Source organism: Amaranthus tricolor, chromosome 10 (assembly GCF_026212465.1).
Source record: "Amaranthus tricolor cultivar Red isolate AtriRed21 chromosome 10, ASM2621246v1, whole genome shotgun sequence".
In the NCBI taxonomy this organism is placed as follows: domain Eukaryota; kingdom Viridiplantae; phylum Streptophyta; class Magnoliopsida; order Caryophyllales; family Amaranthaceae; genus Amaranthus; species Amaranthus tricolor.
Genome location: NC_080056.1, coordinates 7,565,719 through 7,586,447, shown reverse-complemented (window position 1 = coordinate 7,586,447; position 20,729 = coordinate 7,565,719). Strand labels below are relative to the sequence as shown.

The 20,729-nt window shown below is 30.2% G+C and overlaps 1 protein-coding gene and 1 pseudogene across 1 annotated transcript; both read left to right on the top strand.

The window, feature by feature from the left end:
• Positions 1 to 510: 510 nt before the first annotated feature.
• On the top strand, positions 511 to 11,412 carry LOC130824786 (uncharacterized; annotated as a pseudogene).
• A 3,304-nt stretch (positions 11,413 to 14,716) lies between these two features.
• On the top strand, positions 14,717 to 20,714 carry LOC130825681 (protein unc-13 homolog). Its single transcript, XM_057691022.1, has 5 exons — positions 14,717 to 15,389; positions 16,065 to 16,961; positions 18,020 to 18,475; positions 19,295 to 19,481; positions 19,553 to 20,714. The coding sequence occupies exons 1-5, from the start codon at positions 14,826 to 14,828 to the stop codon at positions 20,494 to 20,496; spliced, it is 3,048 nt and encodes a 1,015-aa protein (XP_057547005.1). The 5' UTR covers positions 14,717 to 14,825; the 3' UTR covers positions 20,497 to 20,714.
• Positions 20,715 to 20,729: the final 15 nt, after the last annotated feature.

Here is a 20,729-nt window from a genome sequence, read left to right as displayed (position 1 = left end):
TCTATCGGTATTTTATCATTAATCATAACCGATCCAAAATCGATCCAAACGAAAACCAAATCAAAACAAAACCAATCAAACCAAACCAAATCAAAAATAAAACCAAACCAGGACCATGATTTCCATAGCACAAATGGAACGAATGTTCCAACTTTTTCAAAATATGACCTATAAACTTGAACAACCAATCCAAATTGAAAAACTAAACTACCAAAATTACACCACGTGGTGTAAACAAATTGAAACACAAATTGGTGATCGGGGGACCCTCAACCATATCACCGTCATATCTCCATCCACCACAAATCCACAATAGGTTCAAAATGATTGTATGGTGATCTCATGGATCATCAATAATATCAACCGCGACCTTGTGGAATATTTTCTTGAAAACACAACCTCCGCTTGAGATTTATGGACAAGAATCCACTTCATTCTCGGACCCGTTTCGCTACCTCCCGTTGATGAAACCATCAACGTGAGGCCGTGAGGGGAAGAAATATGGTAGAAATGACATCATCAGGATTTAATCCCTCAGAAAATCAAAACCCAGATTTAAAAATAAACCCAGAAAATTCGAGACAAGCAAACCTAGAAAACCCATATTCAAAATCGAACTCAAGTGATAATGGCCCTCACCAGAATTTAGAAAACAAAGGTAAAAGGGAAAAAGAAAATATTTGATATTAGAAGGAGATGAAGAAAAGCAACTGAAAGTTATGGAGAGAGAAATGGGGTTGGAAATAATTAAGGCAAGTAAGAAATTTCAATTATGAAATTCCAAATTGACATGGAGAACAAAATCCAAAGTCCAAAGTTTTGACCCATATAATAAAATCAATCAAGTCAATTTGTTTCTTGATCTTTTATCCCCGAAAAATGGAAAATAAGTTATGAAGAATTTTTCGAAGATATTACCAAAATGTTCTTTGTAAAATCAAAAGATCAACCAGCAAACCTTCTATTAAAGGCAATTGGCTCAAAAGCGTTGAAAAATATTTTGGCAATTTTGGTTTCAGTCATCCCGAGACCAAACTTGAGGAGGAGTGTAGGAAAATAAGGAACAAAATAAACTCTATCCCTCTAATTTAGGAATTTAAGATATTGTGTTATTTTAATTTCTATGTTTAAGTTCTTGAGCTTTTGTATATATATGGGTGTTTTTTCCTCTAATTATGAATAATACAAACTAAGTATTCAAAACACAAAAATCAGTCTTTATTTCTACTCTCCCATTCTCCCTAAGCTTTGCTCACATTGAAACCCTAAAACTTACATAAGACTTACAACTTACTAGTAATGGGAGTATGATTGCTTTTCTTTTTGAGAGAAAGTATTAGTTGATCTAGACATTTAGGGGTGTTTGGTATAAAAATCGGAAAGGAAATGGAAAGGGAACTCTTAAAGAGGGGTAAAAAAATGATAAAGATAATTGCTGTTAGTTGTTTGGTATAACTATGAAACGGTAACGCTTTTTTACAAAAAGTGTTACAAGAGCTTTGAGAGTCGAAATAAATTGGAGAATCAATTATCCAAAAGGAAACGAAAATAGTTACCTAATTATCTTAACAAATACAAAATAATAATTTTACTTATCCATTTCCTTTATTTGATCCAAAAAAATGCATAGCAAACATACCCTTACCCTTAAGTGTCTTGAGTATTTTAACACTCTAATTATTTTTGACTAGTGATTTTGCCAAGGCAGTGTTTGATTTGCTAAAACAATTATTCATATCAAATATGGAAATATATTTTTTTTATATTAAGTATAAATGCCTTGGAAATATAAAAAAGTGTCTTGGTGCTATACTCGAAGTATTTATTTTTTCTACGTATTTGCTATTATTTTCTTTTTTTTTTCTTCCTATTTATTTTTTACACAATTTTCAAAGATAATTTTGAGTGTCAATATATTTTAAAATACCTATTTAAAAAAATTATAAAAAACTTGATAAAAAAGTATACATTAAACCTTAATCAGTCAAATTTCTCTCTTTAGAGTAGAGTATTTTTAAAAAAATATGAACAATTGTTATTAGAAAATAAAGAAAATAATATTAATTATTTATTCCTACTTTATGGCTTAATAGTCTTATAGAAGTGGATGGCACTATTTTAAGCTTTGAGGGCTCCCTGGAAATTTGTCCATTATCAGTTACTCTGAAGATTCACAACCAGCAATTTTATTGGAAGGTATCTTCCTTTGATTTGAGCTTGTTTAGTGGTCTATAAAAACCATTTTTCCATCATATTTTATGTTTTACGCCTTCCTTAGTCATAATAAAGAGCAATTTTTTTCACAATAAAATATTTTATTTGAATGAAAATAGTTTTTGAATGCTTTATTTAAACAATGTATAAACTACTATATAAATAAGAATTTCATTTGTTTGAAGATCAATATGTAAAGTAATCAACTCAATTAAAAGTTTAAATTGATGGTTGAGGTCTCATAATATATTATATACTCTATCACGTCTTCTTCACAGCCATTGGGGCTGTAAGTGTACTTCTAGTGAAGTTTTCACATACCTCTTCACAATTAGGGATGGCAAACTTTTGAGCGAGCGGGTGCAATATGTCATAACTTATACCTACTTAAAATTTTCATATACACCACCTAGCCATCACCTATAACGCAAGTAATTTTTTATATCCTTGTTAATGAACGCCCCAATACACTAAGTTGCAAGGAACTACTCATGATTTTTCTCGAATTGAGAGACTTATTGACCGCGCTCTCCTTTATGAGTATGAGATGCTGGCTTCTTTTCTTTTTCAGACTCTGTTCATAATTTTTATGAGCAAAATATACTAGATAAAATGAAGATGATGATTACATCAAGTTGGATGATCTCAATGAAACTAATTGCACGACATCTTGTTAGAATTAGTTCGTACACTTTGCTATTATTCATCAAATAAAGTTTCTTTGATGTTTATTCTTTATGTATAAGACAATTCATAGTCAATGATTCGTAGCATTACATATTTTAATTAAATTTTATAGTTATTAATTAAACGCATTTAAAAATATTAAGAATCTTAAAAAAAACAGGTTGCCATGGAAGCAGACTTAGGTTTTGCAGATGCATATATTAACGAAGATTTTTCTTTCGTTGATGAAGATCAAGGCCTTATAAATGTCATAATGGTAAAATACATAATTTCTATGTAAATACTATTTTATTTATTTTATTATAATAATTAATTTTTGATAAAAGTATTAGAGGAGATTGAAAAAACCTTTTAAAAGAGTAATTTTATTGATTGTATTCTGAACTTACAAGAAATAGAGTACAAAGAAAGTCTAATCCAAGATAGCATAACAAATCTAATAATCTGTTATAACTAACTTAGGGACAGCTGGCACAAACTAAACAACATTTGTTTATGCAACAAACTAACACGTGCTGATAGCTAAACCTAATTACTATAAAATTTCATTGATGACACTATGTTTGATCATTCCATATATAAAGGAAAATTCTACATGGTAGCATTTAATTTTCATAAGATATTAATGGTAGTCTTTTGTAAGATTTTTCCATATGGTAGCATTCAGTTTATGCACTATCTAACTGTTATAGCATTTTCCTTAAAATTTTTGTTAATTTTCGTTTAATTAATCATTTTGTAAGATTTTTCCACATGGTAGCACGCCGTTTTTGCTCTCAAATGTTTAATTCACCATTTTAACGTTTAATTCACCGATTAATTTATCAACGCCCTTAATGTTGTAACAATTAAGTCGATATGTATTAGTGCTTGGAATGCACCTTTTGAACTTATGAAATGCACCTTTTAAGCTTATAAAATGCGCTTTTGAATTATTTATTAGTATTTGTAATGTACGTTTCGAACTTTATAATGCCAAGAATTTGAATGAAAATAAAATTGTTACAACATTTAAGGGCGTTAATAAATTAAGCGGTGAATTAAACGTTAAAATGGTGAACTAAACATTTGAGAGCAAAAACTGGATGCTACCATGTTGAAAAATCTTACAAAATAATGAATTAAACGAAAATTAATAAGAATTTAACGGAAAATGCTACGGCAGTTAGATAGTGCATAAATTGAATGCTACCATGTGGAAAAATCTTACAAAAGTGCCACCACTAACATTTCATAAAAACTAAATGCTACTACATGAAATTACCCTAATTTAAACAATATGGTCCATTACATTAAGAGGCCAATACTAGTTTAAGTATGCATTTGATGGTTTTGGGTTGGGATTGATGATGAAGAAAAACCTAACTTAAAAAGAGCTGATTTTGTTTAATTTTTTGATTTAATGAAATGTTTGATAAGCTATGAATAACTCGCTAATGGAAATAAGATTCACTTAGTTCAAGTAAAAAAATTATTTTTTTCATTTGTTGATCAGTTGAGATGATTTGTCTCGTATCAATAAATTAAAAATGGTGTAAAGTGTGTGCAGTTGTGCACTCGTATTTTTTCAGTTATATGCTTACATTAGCAATTAGTCCATTACAATTTAATATGGCATTAGAGTTGAAAAATCGATCAAAAAATTGAATTGTAGGCCAGAAAGAGAATGGTGTTTCTATCCTAATTGATTGCTCCCACATGCGAACTTGACGAAGGTTAAATTTGCATGTAAGGGGTTTAGGATGGTTTGTCCCATATCATTGATTAAAATATTGTATACACACTTGGTTTTGAGATGGTTTATGTTTGTTTATAAGTATGTCCACCTGTTTTTTTATCAATTATTACACTAATTTCTTGCAACTTCTTTTGAAATGTCTCACACAGATCTTTCTAGCCAGTACAAATTTTAATTCATCTGCCTCTAGTATTAGTAAAAGGTACACTAATTAATATCTTATCTTGTTTAAAATCATTCTAGTGATAAAATAAAAGGCCAACGTTGAACATTTGATATTAATAAATTTAATTTTTTTTCATTTTTGATACATTATCAATTAATTTAATATAAACCTAAAAATTATAGTTGTATTTCAGATTGAATCACAATAATCTTTTATTTATTCCACTACAAAAAAACCGCGCGTTTACCGACTACCTAATACAGTCGGAGTTTAGTCGGTAAGCTCTATACCGACTGAATTTCGACTAAATTTGTAAGTCGAAATAACATTGGTCGGTATTTCAGTTTAGTAGGAAAACGTTTGGAATTTCTGACTACATGCAAAACAGTAGGAGATCAGTCTGAATGTCCGACTAACAAGTATTCATGGTTATTCAGTAAGACAGTCGGTAATTTTCAACTGTTTTATGGTTAGTCGATGGCGTCAGTCAGTAATTTTCGACTGTTTTATGGTTAGTCGATGGTGTCAGTCGGTGGACCCGCGTTTTTTTATAGTGTACATATTTAATTTTGGTTCATTTTTCTAAAATACTTATACAACCTTAGAGATTTTTCTATTTTTATTTATTCACTTTATCTTGTTCCACTTTAGGAGAAGGAAATTTAAACTAGATTTTTGAAGTATATATATTGAAAATAAAATGTAATTATATAGGATCTTGTTAGATTTGTCTAGATGTTTTGTTTTTAAGAATATAATTTTTATAAATTTTTATGATGCATACTGAACAATATTAAAACTCAAAATTTGCTTTGAAATGTGTGTAAAAAGTAAAGTTGACAAACAAAAAAATGGAAAGATTACTTAGGTTTATGATGAATCATAGTTGAACACATTTTGAGTTGATCAGATAAGAAATAATGCTCCCATCATTCTTTAATTTTTTGTTTTTCCTTTTTACTTTTTGCAAAATTTTTAAAGCAATTTTAAAGCTTCAATATCAATATATTATAAATCATAAGATATTATTAAAAATGTGTTATAATAAATATACATTAAGATAAATCTAACAAGATCTAATATGCATATGTATTTACATCTATATATCTTCCTAAAACTTTAGTCAAATTCCTTTCTCCTTAAAATGAAATATTCAAAATCAAAAGAGCATTAGAGAACAGAGGAGTAGGATCTATAATTTTATGTCACATTTTTCTATTATGAAGTAATGATTCTTTAACAGTCTTATACTTCCTTCATTTCGAAATACTTGTTACGTTGGACTTTTCATGCAGTCAAATGCATTAATTTAATTTTTAATATCTCTAATTATGTATAACAAAAATTATAAAAATTTGTTGTAATAATCTTTACATTGAGAGAAATAAATAAGATCTCATTGACAATATTTTAAATTATAGATTTAAAACTAATCACAAATCAAATGTGATAAATGAATAAAGCAGTATTTCTAATTTTGCAAGTATTTTGAAATGGATTAAGTATGTAACCATAATATATGTTCAATGACTGAATACAGGGATTGGTGGGCATCACTGTTTGCTGTAACATCTTGGATTGGCACTGCTAAATATATCGACCGTCACCGTCGTAGGCGAAATACACTTACCCAAGCTCGTATTAATATTTCTCGCCATTATGACTTGGTATGAATACTCAAACAAAACTTTAATAATATTTGTATGGTTGAAAATTTGGTTTATAGTTTTGACTTTTTTTTTTTTCAATTTATATTTTCAATTCAAATTTAGACCTTTGTTATTCTCGAATTGAAACGTATTTTAAAACTTATACCTAAACCAAATCGCTTTGCCTAGAATGGTGGCGGCTAAGTGCTTTTAGACTAAATCGTCATCATACTAAGATAGTTGAATTCCCTAACCTCCTATGCTTAAAATTTAGGTGTCCTTGCTCATCGATACCACACTAGGGGCAATGTAACGTGTTGCATCTGAATGACTATCTAATAAGAAATGTAGCGCATCGCTGAGTAGGGGAGGCCTCTAGAAGAATTGATTTTTTGTTCATGATTATGGAATGTGATTTTTTGTCCTTGCCCTAAATGGCCAAAAAAAACTTTTCTAAATTTAGTTGTACAAGAATTCGAACTATAGTTTCTTGAAAATTCAAAGCATGTACTAACCACTAAGCCATCTTAACTTTTTTTTGGCTCTTAATTATATTTTAGCAAGTCATTTAATTGATAATTGTTGACTTTTATTTAATTTTTTATATTTATACTCCTATATTTGAATCACAGAGTAACGAAATGTTTTCCTTGTTTTTGGATGAGACGATGACATAGTCCTGTGCAATTTTTAAGGTTGGTACTAATCTTTCATTAAAGTTCTCCCTCCGTAGTATTTAGAATGCAACATTTAAACTTTAGCTTTTTTGCATTTTTATTAGAATAGGAAGAGCATTATTAAGCTTGAAATTACCCTAGCTTAAATTAATCTCATTCAACCAATTTAACTAATTTATGATTGTTGACACCTTGTAGTCAGAAAATGAAGATTTAAAGGTAGCACAAATGAGAAAAATATCCCTTCTAATTGATAAGGTATGTTTTATTATTCAAACATCAGCTTAAGCTTTTAGTAGAACATACAACATATATTATATACTATCAACCACGGAATAATCAATATGTCATTGCTAATATAGCTCTTGATTAGAATTAGTTTTAGAATAGTGAGAAGTTAAAGACTTTATGTAATTTTTTTTAAATGTAACGGTCTAGTCTAGTTTGGCTTATTGTTTTAAATTTTGTGTTTATATAAATATTTTGCATCTACAGTTATTAAATATGATACTTTGTAATTAGTTGATTGCATCAACATATTCAAGTATATATTACTATAAAAGTGCGATTTGCAGTCTAATCTGATTCGAAGACCAGAATGAAAATCGTAATATGTTTTTTTGAAAAAAACCAAACAGACCATTTAGACTCTAGACCGTACCAAGTAGTAAAACTACAATTTGGTGAATGGTCTAATTTAATTTGCAGTTTAGATTAAACTTTGTTCAACCCTGTTCATGGAGTATCATCTAACGTTAGTATAGGCAAGAGTAAAGAAGCATCATGAAGTACTTGAGATTGGTTGCGGTTGGGGTACACTTGCTATGGAAGTTGTTAAGAAAACAGGTTGTAGATACACTGGCATTACTCTTTCTGAACAACAACTCAAATTTGCTGAGGATAGGGTCAACAAGGCTGGCTTACAGGTAAATTTTACATTTCTTGATTTTTTTATTTCGATTATAAAAAATTAATGTTTTTGAAGTGCCAATGATAAAAAAGAGAAAACTCTAGAAATAATATTTTTTATTACTGACGTTTCTATTTTAATTAACATTTGATGACCTCTATTTATAATAGAATGTCTTTGTTAGAGTATATAACATATTTTGAGGCCTAAACTATTAACTTAAGCTTTTGGTTGAGTTGGTTTTTAACATGGTATCAGAAGGCAATGTGACTAGAGGATATGGATTCGAAACTCAATCACCTCTCATTTAAAATGGAATATTCAGCGCCTATGTGCATCCACACTTCTACGCTGCTAGCCCAATTGGCTCTCATGTTTAAAGGCGTGTTAGAGTATATAACATATCTTGGAGCCTTAACCGTTGACTTAAGTTTTTGATAGTATTGGTTATTCCATGACGGTCCTAGTTAATTTAGAAAATATATTTCCTTAACAAACTAAAAGATAGAAGATAATAACAATTTCTATAAATAACGAAAAGATATATTCTTAAACTAATAGATATCATATAAAATCTAGAAAATAATTAACTCTTATAATTTATTTATATTTTATCTTATTTTCTAACTCCAATGACCATTTTTTTCAAGCAGTGCAATTCTGTTGATCGAACTAATAAATTTTATACAATGTTTTCAGGATCGCATAAGGTTTCTTCTATGTGATTATAGACAGTTGAAAGATATACACAAATATGATAGAATTTTCTCCTGGTAATACCCTCAAATACTAGACAAACTAAGTTTATTCCTTAATCGGGAATACTAATAACCCGTTTAATTAACGGTACTAATTGGTAGTAATGGTAATTATTTGTAGTATAAATATTAATGATATATATCATGTTATTTTCATGGTAATGAAAGATTGATTATAAGGTAAAAAATTTGTTCACAATTTTTCATTACCACCGTCAAAATTATACTAACTTTTCATTACAATTTCTAGCGTTTAATACCGATTATCAAACAGACCGTAATTGTTTTTCCTCGGGTTGTTTACTTGGTTACGTCTCAGTGAAATGGTTGAAGCCGTTGGACATGAATACGTGGAGGAGTATTTCCGCTGCTGTGAATCACTTTTGGCAACTAATGGTCTATTTGTCCTTCAGGTAATGCCAACCATCACCTCATTTAATTGGTATTATTTAAAACAATGTTGGTGCAAATTTAGTTTCAAAACTCATCTTAAAGTTTCAAAATTTTGATTTGTCCTAAGGCCGATTAATAAATAGAGTTTTGAACTAATCACCATTACTAAATAAAATCATCCATAAATTTTGTTAAAAAATAAGATATCCAAAGTTTGAACTATTGATATTCTTGTTGTAAAAACAACTAGTATAATTGTTTTCCTTTCTACTTTTATTATATTTGTAATTGGCAATTACTTTTTTCCACATAATATATCATAATCAGTTGCAAATATTTCAAAGGGGCCGAGGTGTTACAGCAACGCCCTTCCACCCTAATGAATTTGAACAAACTTTATATATTATATATAAGTGTAAATTCTGAGGTCAAAAACCAAGAAGGCTAAATTATTCCCAAAACTTTTGACTAATTTCCCAACAATGTAAAACTTTACTTGTTCTTTCCGGGTGCATTATAATGTGAGAGATTTTTACTTTTAAGTAATGCAAAATGAGTAGGACAAAAGAATATATATATATATATATATATATATATATATATATATATATATATATATATATATATATATATATATATATATATATATATATATATATATATATATATATATATATATATATATATATATATATATATATATATATATATATATATATATACATACTTGTCACGAGTTTAATGCACTGCTCACTACTTATGTACTAAGAGATGTCGAGGCTACTTATGGTTTTTTACTGTGCAGTTCATATCTATAGCAGATGAATGCTATGATGAATTCAGGAAAAGTGCAGGTTTCATTAAGGAATATATTTTTCCTGGTGGATGTCTACCTTCCTTAAGCCGAGTAACATCAGCTATGGCTACTGCATCCAAACTTTGGTAAAATTAACAATAAAAATTATAATAATAGATAATAGAAATAAGAGGACATTTTATTAATCTTACAACTTCTCAATATATATTTAGTGTGGAGCACGTAGAAAACATTGGAGACCATTACTATCAAACTCTTAGACTATGGAGAAAAAACTTTTTGGAGAATAAAAGGTTAGTCTATGTATGACTTCCATTATGTAATACTCTTGTTTTACCGGAAAAAAATTACTTAGAATAATTTAACATATTTATGATTTTTCTACAATAATTCTATTTATTGATTAACCATGAATAATCTCAACTTTAAGAGGTTTTTTTCTAAAGTGAGCTTGGGTAAGAGTAACCCGATGACTTGCTATAGCAAGAAATTCACCAAAAAAATAGAATTGAAAATTAATGTAAAATTAGAGAAAATTTTTGAAAATTCACATTAAAAATTATGAATAATTAAAAAGTCAAAAATTTTTAAAAATATTTTTTCACATTTTTTTCGATATTTTATATTAATTTATCTTTTTTAAAAAAATTTAAATTGCTATTACTAGTCATTCGATTATCGGGTTTACTCTAGAAAAATACCATCCAAATTTGAAATTATTCATGGTTAATCAATAGATTACATTATTGTTGGAAAATCATAAAAAGGTTGAATTATTCAAGGTAATTTTTCCTAAATAAAAAGAATTTTTAAAAAAAAGTCAAAAGCCAACTTCCCCCACCATCTCCGACCACCCCTCGTTCGTCAGCCCTACCTACTGCCTTCAGCCCCGCCGACTTAAATCCACTACCACTATTGCTATTGAGTTGGAATGTCGTCATTTGTACCACTTATTATTTTAGTAAATTAAATCACTAGAAAATATTATATATACTCTAACATATATGTTTATACATTTCAGCAAAATTCTTTCACTTGGCTTCGATGACAATTTTATTAGAACATGGAGATACTATTTCGATTATTGTGCAGCGGGATTTAAAATGCGTACCCTTGGAAATTATCAGGTATTTCTATTGAGAGATTCATAGATATAATGTAGCATTTCAAATTGTTTAAACGTGTTTTTCAATATATCAAATGTATTTTCATTCCAATAATTTGTAATATCATTATTTTAATGGAACAATTAATAATATTTTAAAACAAGGTTTTCTATATATCATGACATATTTACTAAGGCGCAATGTTGTGTGACGCAGATTGTATTCTCACGCAAAGAAAATTTTGTTGCATTCAATGAGCCGTATGCAATCGTTCCATCAGCCCATTATTGTCCTTAGAAATATCAAAGTTGTGCATCTCTTTATATCATATCGACATAATGTGTACCACATGGATATTATATTCACATGTTGATGGTTTTTTAAACTTTTTTTTAGGTGCTTAATTATTTTTCGAAATTTATTTTGTAATTTGGCATGTTAAGTACACATATTTTAGATTTATGTTTTGATATAGTTTTTCTTCATGAATTATATATCTTAATGTTTTTTTTTTAATAATTTTTACATTTTTTTATTATAATATTCTGTAAAATGGCATAAACTAACCTCAATAAGTTCTCTGAGACTTTACATTTTTTTACTATCATTTACGTAGATCATTTGAGAGACATGATTAGAAAGCAAACATAACCATTCTCTACTTTAAATCGCTTAAATGTCTTTGTGTTTTAAAAATAAATGTAAATGTAAATCCAGTTACTTAACACAAATTGTTGTGAGAGGCGATCTCCTTAAGAAATACATTAAATATATGGGCTGAAACTCAATTAATACACATTAAAGAGATAATAAAGATATAAACTTTTTGTTTTGAGGTTGTCTCCCTAGAACACCATTACCGTTTTTACCTATCAATAATGCTTCACAAATAACATCTCTTAAACTCAAAAGATGTTGTGTTTTTTAATCAATAATCACCAAATGGATCCTCAAAACCAATGTCAAATGAGTTAACATCATCTTACACTTAACGAGAGCACACAAACACAAAAACATCATTTAATATGAAAATAATCTCCAAATTCAAAGTTTCCAAAATATTATTAATATCAATTTTCGACTTTTATTATTCTTTATTTATTTTTTTTACTCTTTTAATATTCTTATATAACTTTGGTTAGATTATTTTTTAAAAGGGAAACGAAATTGATGAGTTGTTTTCATTATCAAGTAATTATTAATATTTATATTATTAGTAATTTTTAATGCTCATAAAAATTAAGAATATTAAAAAAAAATAAGAATATTAAACAATATTAAAAAAAGCATATTAAAAAATATAAATTATAATTAAGGATATTAATATCATATAAGAATATTTTTATTTTTCATTACTTTTTTAATATTCTTAATTTTTAATTTTAGTATTTTAACTTTTAATTTTTTGATGTTCTTTACTTGTAGTAATCAATAGATAAAATTAAACAATTGTGATTATAAGAATAATGGTAATCATTTAAATTTTAATATTTTTAATTTGCAGATATAAACGTTTCTAAAAGACTATTAATATTATCAAACTTTAATTTTTATTGTAAAAATTAAGAGTAATATAAGTATCATTTAAGAATATTTATATTTTTCTTTACTTATATAATATTTTTAATTTTTAGTTTTAATATCCTTAATTTATATTTTTTTTAATATTTATATTATTAATATTCTTTAATATTCTTAATTTTAATTTATATATTTTGAATATTTTTGATATTCTTATTTTTAATATTTTTAAAATTAAGAATATAAAGAATATTAATAATATAAATATTAAAAGATAAAAATTGAGGATATTAAAACTAAAAATTAAAAATAATATATAAGTAAAGAAAAATAAAAATATACTTAAATGATACTAATATTATTCTTAATTTTACAATAAAAATCAAAGTTTGCTGTAAATAGTCTTTTGAAAACTTACATTTTGAAACTTATTTTCATATTAAATAACATTAATGGTAACATTGTTTCAAATAAGCTAAGTTGGGTTAGTGTTTAGTACATGCCATGACTTTTCAGGAGACCAAGGTTCAAATCCCTGTACAAACTATTGAATTTGTTTTACAAAAAAAAAAAAAAGAAAAATCAACGTTTTAAAATGTTGTTCCCTTCCACCTAAAACCTAGTCTCCATCCCATTAGAGAATAAAAACGCTTCCTTTAACATTTTTATTAGAAGCTTATTTTTCCAAATAGTTTGGGGCGAAATTCATTTTTCTAAGTAATTAAAAATTAAAAAAAATAATAATAATTAAAAAAAGTTGTTCTTTTGAACTTCCTTTTGAAAGGAACCTAGAGCTTGTATTAATCAAGCTTGCTATCAAACTAGCAATTGTAGAGTTCAGTCATTAATAGCTTACGTTTTTACCGTTAGGGTTCTCTCCGACCCTTAAAATTTCGAATGACTTATTTTTATTTATCACTTTTCTAGAGTTTTGGATTACAATAAAAAAAAATACATTTATAATGAATCTCGTAGCCCTTGCTACCAAACTATAACAATTTTAAATGACTTTATTTAAGATTGCAAATAACAACTTATTTGTATGATATTCTCAATGGTGAAAGTAAGGACAACTTAATATTTTATTTATAAATTGATAAAGTCTCACATTAATATAGAATACACAAATCCCACATCATTTATAGAAGTCATGAGTCCACAATACATTGCCATATCAAAAACTAGTTTGATTGGGATATTTTGATATAAAAATAATAATTATATCATTATTTTTTGTAAGGTTAAGTCTCAAATAGAGTCATAATAATTTAGATGAAATTTAATACAAACAATATTTCTTATAAAAGAGCACTTAGCTAATTGGGACAAAACAATTTTCCTAGCATTTCTCCATTTTCTTTTATAAGTGCACTCGACTTTCATTTTTTCTTAAGGGTTGTGGGGCAAAGTTCTTAATTTTTATTTTGTTCCTCAGCAATTTGTGACAAAAATTATTTTGTTAGTTATTGTCCATTTTTTTAAAGACCTCTTAGCTTTTATTTTGTTTCCCAAGTAATATAGTCGATAATGTCTGATCAACTAGTTGCATTGGTCGGTAAATAATCAATAATATCGACCATAAAAATTCAATATAAAATACCGACCAACTTCCAACTAAAAGCATTATTTATGTAGTGCATAAACATGTTTTTGTCGATGAAGTGAATTTAATATTAATTGAAAATTGTCGATCAAATTACTTAATAAGGCCATTGCCATTTTTACTTATCAATAATTCTCCACAAATAGCAACATCTCTTTGACTCAATAGATGTTATGTTTTACAATCAATAATCACCAAATGGATCCTCACAAGTCACAAACAATTCCATATGAGTTAACATCATCCTACACTTAAGGAGAACACACAAACACAAAAACATACAACTACATCATATTTACTATTAATACAATTATCAACACCCTTTTTACTTACCTCATTTTCCTCCCAAAAAAAAATTTTACCTTATTTTTAAATCTTCTAAATTAATCATTAACATTATCCACCTACCATTTATTATTACAATTTTCTTTTGATGTCCATTTACAAAAACTATTATCATTTCCCATAATACTACAACCCTGTAATTTTTCAAGAAAATGATATTCTCCCTCCCCTAGCTCCTCTATTGGGATTCCAAACCCAAACCCGAACCTGACCCACCCACCAACATTAAGGATTACGAGCCATGGTTCTCGAATCAGAGGTCAAAATCGACATATCATATCCATTCGGTAAACTTAATGGAGTCGATAAAGATGATATATGTGAAACTGCATACGAAGTATTTTTCACATCGTGTCGATCCTGTCCTGGGTTCGGGGGCAGGACCGCAATTGCATTTTATTCACATAATGATAATAATGGAGACAATATTAATAACGGGTCGGGTTGTCTGGGTTCGCCGGGCTCTCCATCACGTGGGACCGGGGTGGGGATGGTGACACATAGTAGAATAAAAAGGGCGTTGGGATTGAGGAGTCAAAAGAGAATTCCATCAAGAAGATCTTCTATTGGTGGGAGCCCTTCCCATAATTCAGGAGGTGGGCCCGGAAGCTCATTTTCAGGGCATACGTATGGATACGATGGGCATACGTATAGTCAGAGTAGTCCAGGGATTTCATTTACGGTGCCTACTCGAACAACAAGGAGGCCTTTGACATTAGCAGAGATAATGAGGGTGCAAATGAGGATTAGTGAACAAAGTGATAATCGGCTTCGTAAGACCCTTATGAGAATTCTTGTTGGCCAAGTATGTCAATTGTCTCTTGTTAATCATGTTTTTAAATTCTCCTTGTAAATAATGGATCTTAGAGCTATTTTGGTGAGAGATTGTCTCTCAGTAAATATATTAGATAGACTATTTAATTCATATATGACACGTATTTCTTTGTAAGATCTTTCATTCAACAATTTGTGTTGGATCAAACTATCAGATGGGATATTGTTAAAGAACAAACTCATCTTAAAACTTAACTTTTTGGTTAAGTTGATTTTTTAACAAATGACTTGATAAGAAGAAATCGTGACAATAATATTATGGGTTAAAAAGATCAAAAGCAATCAAAGCAAAAGTAGAGGTGTACGTATATCTGGGTGTTCAGACAAGTTTCAAATACAATATTTTGGTTTTGGTTAACTTTAGTTCTTGCGTATGTTTTGGTTTTCATATACGAGTTATTTCAGTCCGGGTCGGGTCATATTTGATTTCTATTGATCGAGTTAATCTTAAAATTTTATAAGATTTAAAATTAAAAGGAAAATAGTCTTTTAAAACAAGAACGTATATACGATATCGAATTGATTGTGGTTGAGAGCTTTACTTTTCGCTTTTGTGATATGGGTCGATTCTCATTACGTACAAATTCCCTATTCTCCATTACTTACCCGAGAATGAAATTGACTTGTTTGGTGTGATTTTCCACAGATGGGAAGACGAGCAGAGACAATAATCCTTCCACTAGAGCTATTACGCCACTTAAAACCAACTGAATTCCGGGACAATGCAGAGTACTATTACTGGCAACAACGACAGCTAAAAATCCTGGAAACAGGCCTAATCCATCATCCATCCATCCCACTCGAGCACCAAAACTCCTTGGCATTAAAGCTCAAAGAAATCATCGAACAAAACAAAGACAAACCAATCGACACATCCAAAAACTCCGAAACCATGAAGCAACTTTCAAATATTGTCTTATCCTTAGCATGGCGCGGGTCTAATAGCCATCCGACTGATGTTTGTCATTGGGCAGACGGGTACCCACTTAACTTACACCTCTATGTCGCACTACTTACTTCAGTGTTCGATATTAAAGATGAAACTTGTGTGTTAGACGAGGTGGATGAACTTGTCGAGTTAATGAAGAAAACATGGTCAACATTAGGGATCAATAGAGCTATTCACAATGTGTGTTTTACTTGGGTGCTTTTCGAGCAGTATATCTTAACAGGGCAAACGGAGCCGGATCTTTTGAATGCGACTTTGACTATGCTTGTTGAGGTTGAAAGCGATGCTAAGAAGCTTAAAGAAAGAGAAGGAGATTATGCTAAGACTTTAGCTTCTATTTTGAGCTCGATTATTGAGTGGTCGGAGAAGAAGTTGCTTGATTATCATCAAGCTTTTTTGGGTAATAGTGCTAGTTTCAGGGAGAATGTATTAGCTCTTGTGTTACATGCTAGGAAGATTTTGGATGAGGGTATTGCTCTTACTATTGTGGGTAAGCAAGAGCTTGTAGAGAATGACAATGACATTGTGCATCATTTGTGCGATAATCGTGTTGAGTTTTACATTCGTTCTTCTCTAAGGAATGCATTTACAAAGGTAACGAATGTTGTCTTTAACGATTTTTTGTATCACCTATGAGACTGTCTCACCATGACACGGATCCATATAATAAGTTTATTTTTCTAATTAATCACTTTGAAATTATAAGTGATTCATTTTATCACACTAAATATACATAAACCAGCCCAATAGAGATGATATCACCATAAGACCATCTCATTTAGAATTTGTGTTTTTATATGGGGTTCAAATTGATTTTTCACTTATGTCATTAGTCTTATCTAAACTAAAATTTTTATACAATAATTGTAGTCTAGGTATGTGTTATGTATTCTATCATGCTCTTCACACAAGAATTTTTTTGAATATAGAGCTTTGGATACAATACGTCCAGTTTTTAAAATCTAATGCTAAATGTTCTACTAAATGTAAAAAATCGATGAGATTCAAATTTTTAACCTTCTATGTAGAGGTGAAGTAAGGATTTAAATGAAATGGTTCCAAAAATGTTCATATTAACATAACAAAAATAGTTTTAGTTGAAGGGTTAGAAAATTGCCAAAACTTCAGGTATTTAATCAAATTATTATATTCGGTTGATGAGTTTAACATATAGTTAAAATAATATGGGATCCATGTAACCCGTATACGCAACACTTTCAGTAATTATAAGGGCGTGTCGTAGCCAACCTCCGTCGTAATATAGTCTACCTATGCTTCTATCATGTCGGGTTTAGATTGTTAGAGTATATAATATATTTTGGGACCTTAACTATAAGTTTAAGCTTTTGGTTGAATTGGTTCCTTGACATGGTATCAGAAGTCAACGTGACAAGAGGTCACGGGTTCTAATCTCAACCGCCCCTCATTTAAGTGGAATATTTAGCACTACGTATGAGGAGGGTCTGTGCTGCATCCACATTTCTAGCCCAAAGGCTCTCGTGTGAGGGGGTGTGTTAGAATATATAATATATCCTGGAGCCTCAATTATAAGCTTAAACTTTTAGTTGAGTTGGTTCCTAGACGGATATGAAATTGTAAAATGTTATTTAAAAAATAATTCAATTAATATGCAAGTATATGGAATGATTCAGATGGCAGAAGGTATGAGAATACCCATCAAGCAACTAGAAGGAGAAAAGGAAGTGAGTGAAGCTCTTGTAATACTAGCACAAGGGACAGAAGAATTGGCAGTAAAAGAGAAGGAAAACTATAGCAGCACACTAAAAAAGTGGCACCCAGTATCTGCTGCAATAGCATCAGTCACATTACAAAATTGTTATGGAAATATTTTGCAGCAGTATTTGTCTGGTGTATCCATGCTTACTACAGAGACCATAAGTGTGCTTCATAAAGCTACTAGACTTGAGAAAATTTTGGTGCAAATGGTTGTTGAAGACACTGTTGAGTGTGAAGATGGAGGGAAGTCTATTGTTAGAGATATGGTTCCTTATGAAGTTGATTCTATTATTATTAAGCTTTTAAGAAAGTGGATTGAGGAGAGGCTTCGAATGGCGAAAGATTGTGTCCAAAGAGCCAAGCAAACCGAAGTAAGTTTGTTAGCATCGTGTGCGATTTTGCGTTTGCAAAACGTGTATGTGATTTAGTGAGTCGTTTTGATATAGTTTGTTATGGTTTTGACGCAAACAACAATAAATCTTTTGTCCAATTGAACATGGGCAAAAATTGCATTTGGAATGAGCATGCGATAGGTAGGGGAATTAGGGTTTGAGTCTGCCTGGTCAATTTAGGCATGGCAAAAGCTGACTTGACCTGCTAACCTAACATAAACCTAACTCGAAATAAGTGGGTTTGGGTTTAGACTTTTGACCCAATTAATTAAATAGGTCGACCCCACCTGATCTGTTTACTAAATGGTTTAGGTTCGGGTTAAAATTTTAAATTTGAAACAAACCTAAATTTTAATTAAACATGTTAATTTCGAGTTGAATCAATAAGTATAACATAAACTTAATTCATTTAATATTTTCTTATTTTTCATAGTAAATACAAAATAAATAACGAAAACACAAAGTTTAAAATTAAAGCCTGAAAACTTAGATGTAGTCAATGTTAAAAACCTTAAAATGAAAAAAAAAGACTATAAACAGGTTAAGTGGGTCGAAATCAGGTCGACCTGATCTGTTGCAAGTTGGGGTTAGAGTTGTGATTTTCGTCTCAATTAACTAAACGGGTTGGGTTTGGGTCAAGAGTTTTGACTTGTTTACATATGACACATGATAATTTGATTAAAAAGCTATTGTGTAACATATAGCAAACATCCACATGTGAACATTTTGCCCATCCTATAGTAGTTCGATGGATTCACCCTTGCCCATATGTGTACCATCTAATTCTTCGTTTTTCAGACATGGAATCCAAAATCTAAAGCAGAGCCATTTGCACAATCAGCAGTGGAACTAATAAAGATAGCTAAGCAAACAATTGATGACTTCTTTGAAATTCCCATTGGACTCTCTGATGATTTAGTCCAAGATCTAGCTGATGGTCTCGAGCGTGTTATTCGAGAATATTCAGGCTTTGTAGCAGCTTGTGGTAAGACCTTCAAGTATTATACAGCAAAATCATTCAAAACACATATATTTTGACACAAACTATCAATACAGGAACAAAACAGAGTTATGTCCCAACACTTCCTCCTTTAACAAGATGCAGTAGTGATTCAAAGTTCACAAAACTTTGGAAAAGAGCGGGTTGTAATGTTGGTATGCACGAGCTTCACAATTACATGACCGTAATAGAAGGCCATCATGCACGACCATCAACAAGTCGTGGCACTCAACGTCTCTACATCCGCCTAAACACCCTGCATTTTCTCCTCTCGAACCTCATTTCCCTCGATAAGACCCTCGCCCTCTCTCCCCGTGTCAACATGAGAAACCTTGGCAATTCAACAACCTACTTTGAACTTGCTCGGGCCTCAATGCAGGGTGGGATTAAACATCTATCAGAGGTGTCAGCTTACAGGCTTATCTTCTTAGACTCATGTTCTGTGTTTTATGAATCGTTGTATGTTTTTAGAGTCCTCAACTCAAGGATTCGGCCTGCATTACGAATACTAAAGCAAAACCTCACCCTTTTAGGCGCGATTTTGATAGATCATGCACAACCATTAGCAGCAACGGAGTTGATGAAGGCCACGTTTGAATCCTATTTAATGGTATTGCTTGCAGGAGGGAGTACTCGAAGCTTCTGCAGGTCAGATTATCAGATGATTGAGAAGGATTTCGAGAGCTTAAAAAGGGTATTTTGTACTAGTGGAGTCGGACTAATAGCTGAAGATGATGTGGATAAACAAGCCGATGTGGTTCAAGGGGTGATTAATCTTATGGGACAATCAACTGAACAATTGATAGAAGATTTCAGCATTGTGGCTTGTGAGAAGAGTGGTATGGATAATACAGCAGGAAAAAGGCTACCTATGCCACCCACCACAGGAAAGTGGAATAGATCTGATCCTAATACGATACTTCGAGTTTTATGTCATCGAAATGATCGATCAGCTAATCTTTTCTTAAAGAGAACATTTCATTTGCCTAAGAGGAGATGATCATCATGTTCACCAAAGTCTTTCCCTACATATTCGCTTAATGAGTTTACATATTTAGTTAAAAGTTGTAGCGTGTTTTTTCAGCTACGGTATTGGATAATTTCGAATCAAACTCTGACAATATGTATACTCTGGGCCTGATATGTACACCTTTTAGTAATTGCAGATATTCATGAAAATTTCATTGGAAATATGTACACACTGAGAGTGAATATGTATGCTCGCTCTCAGTT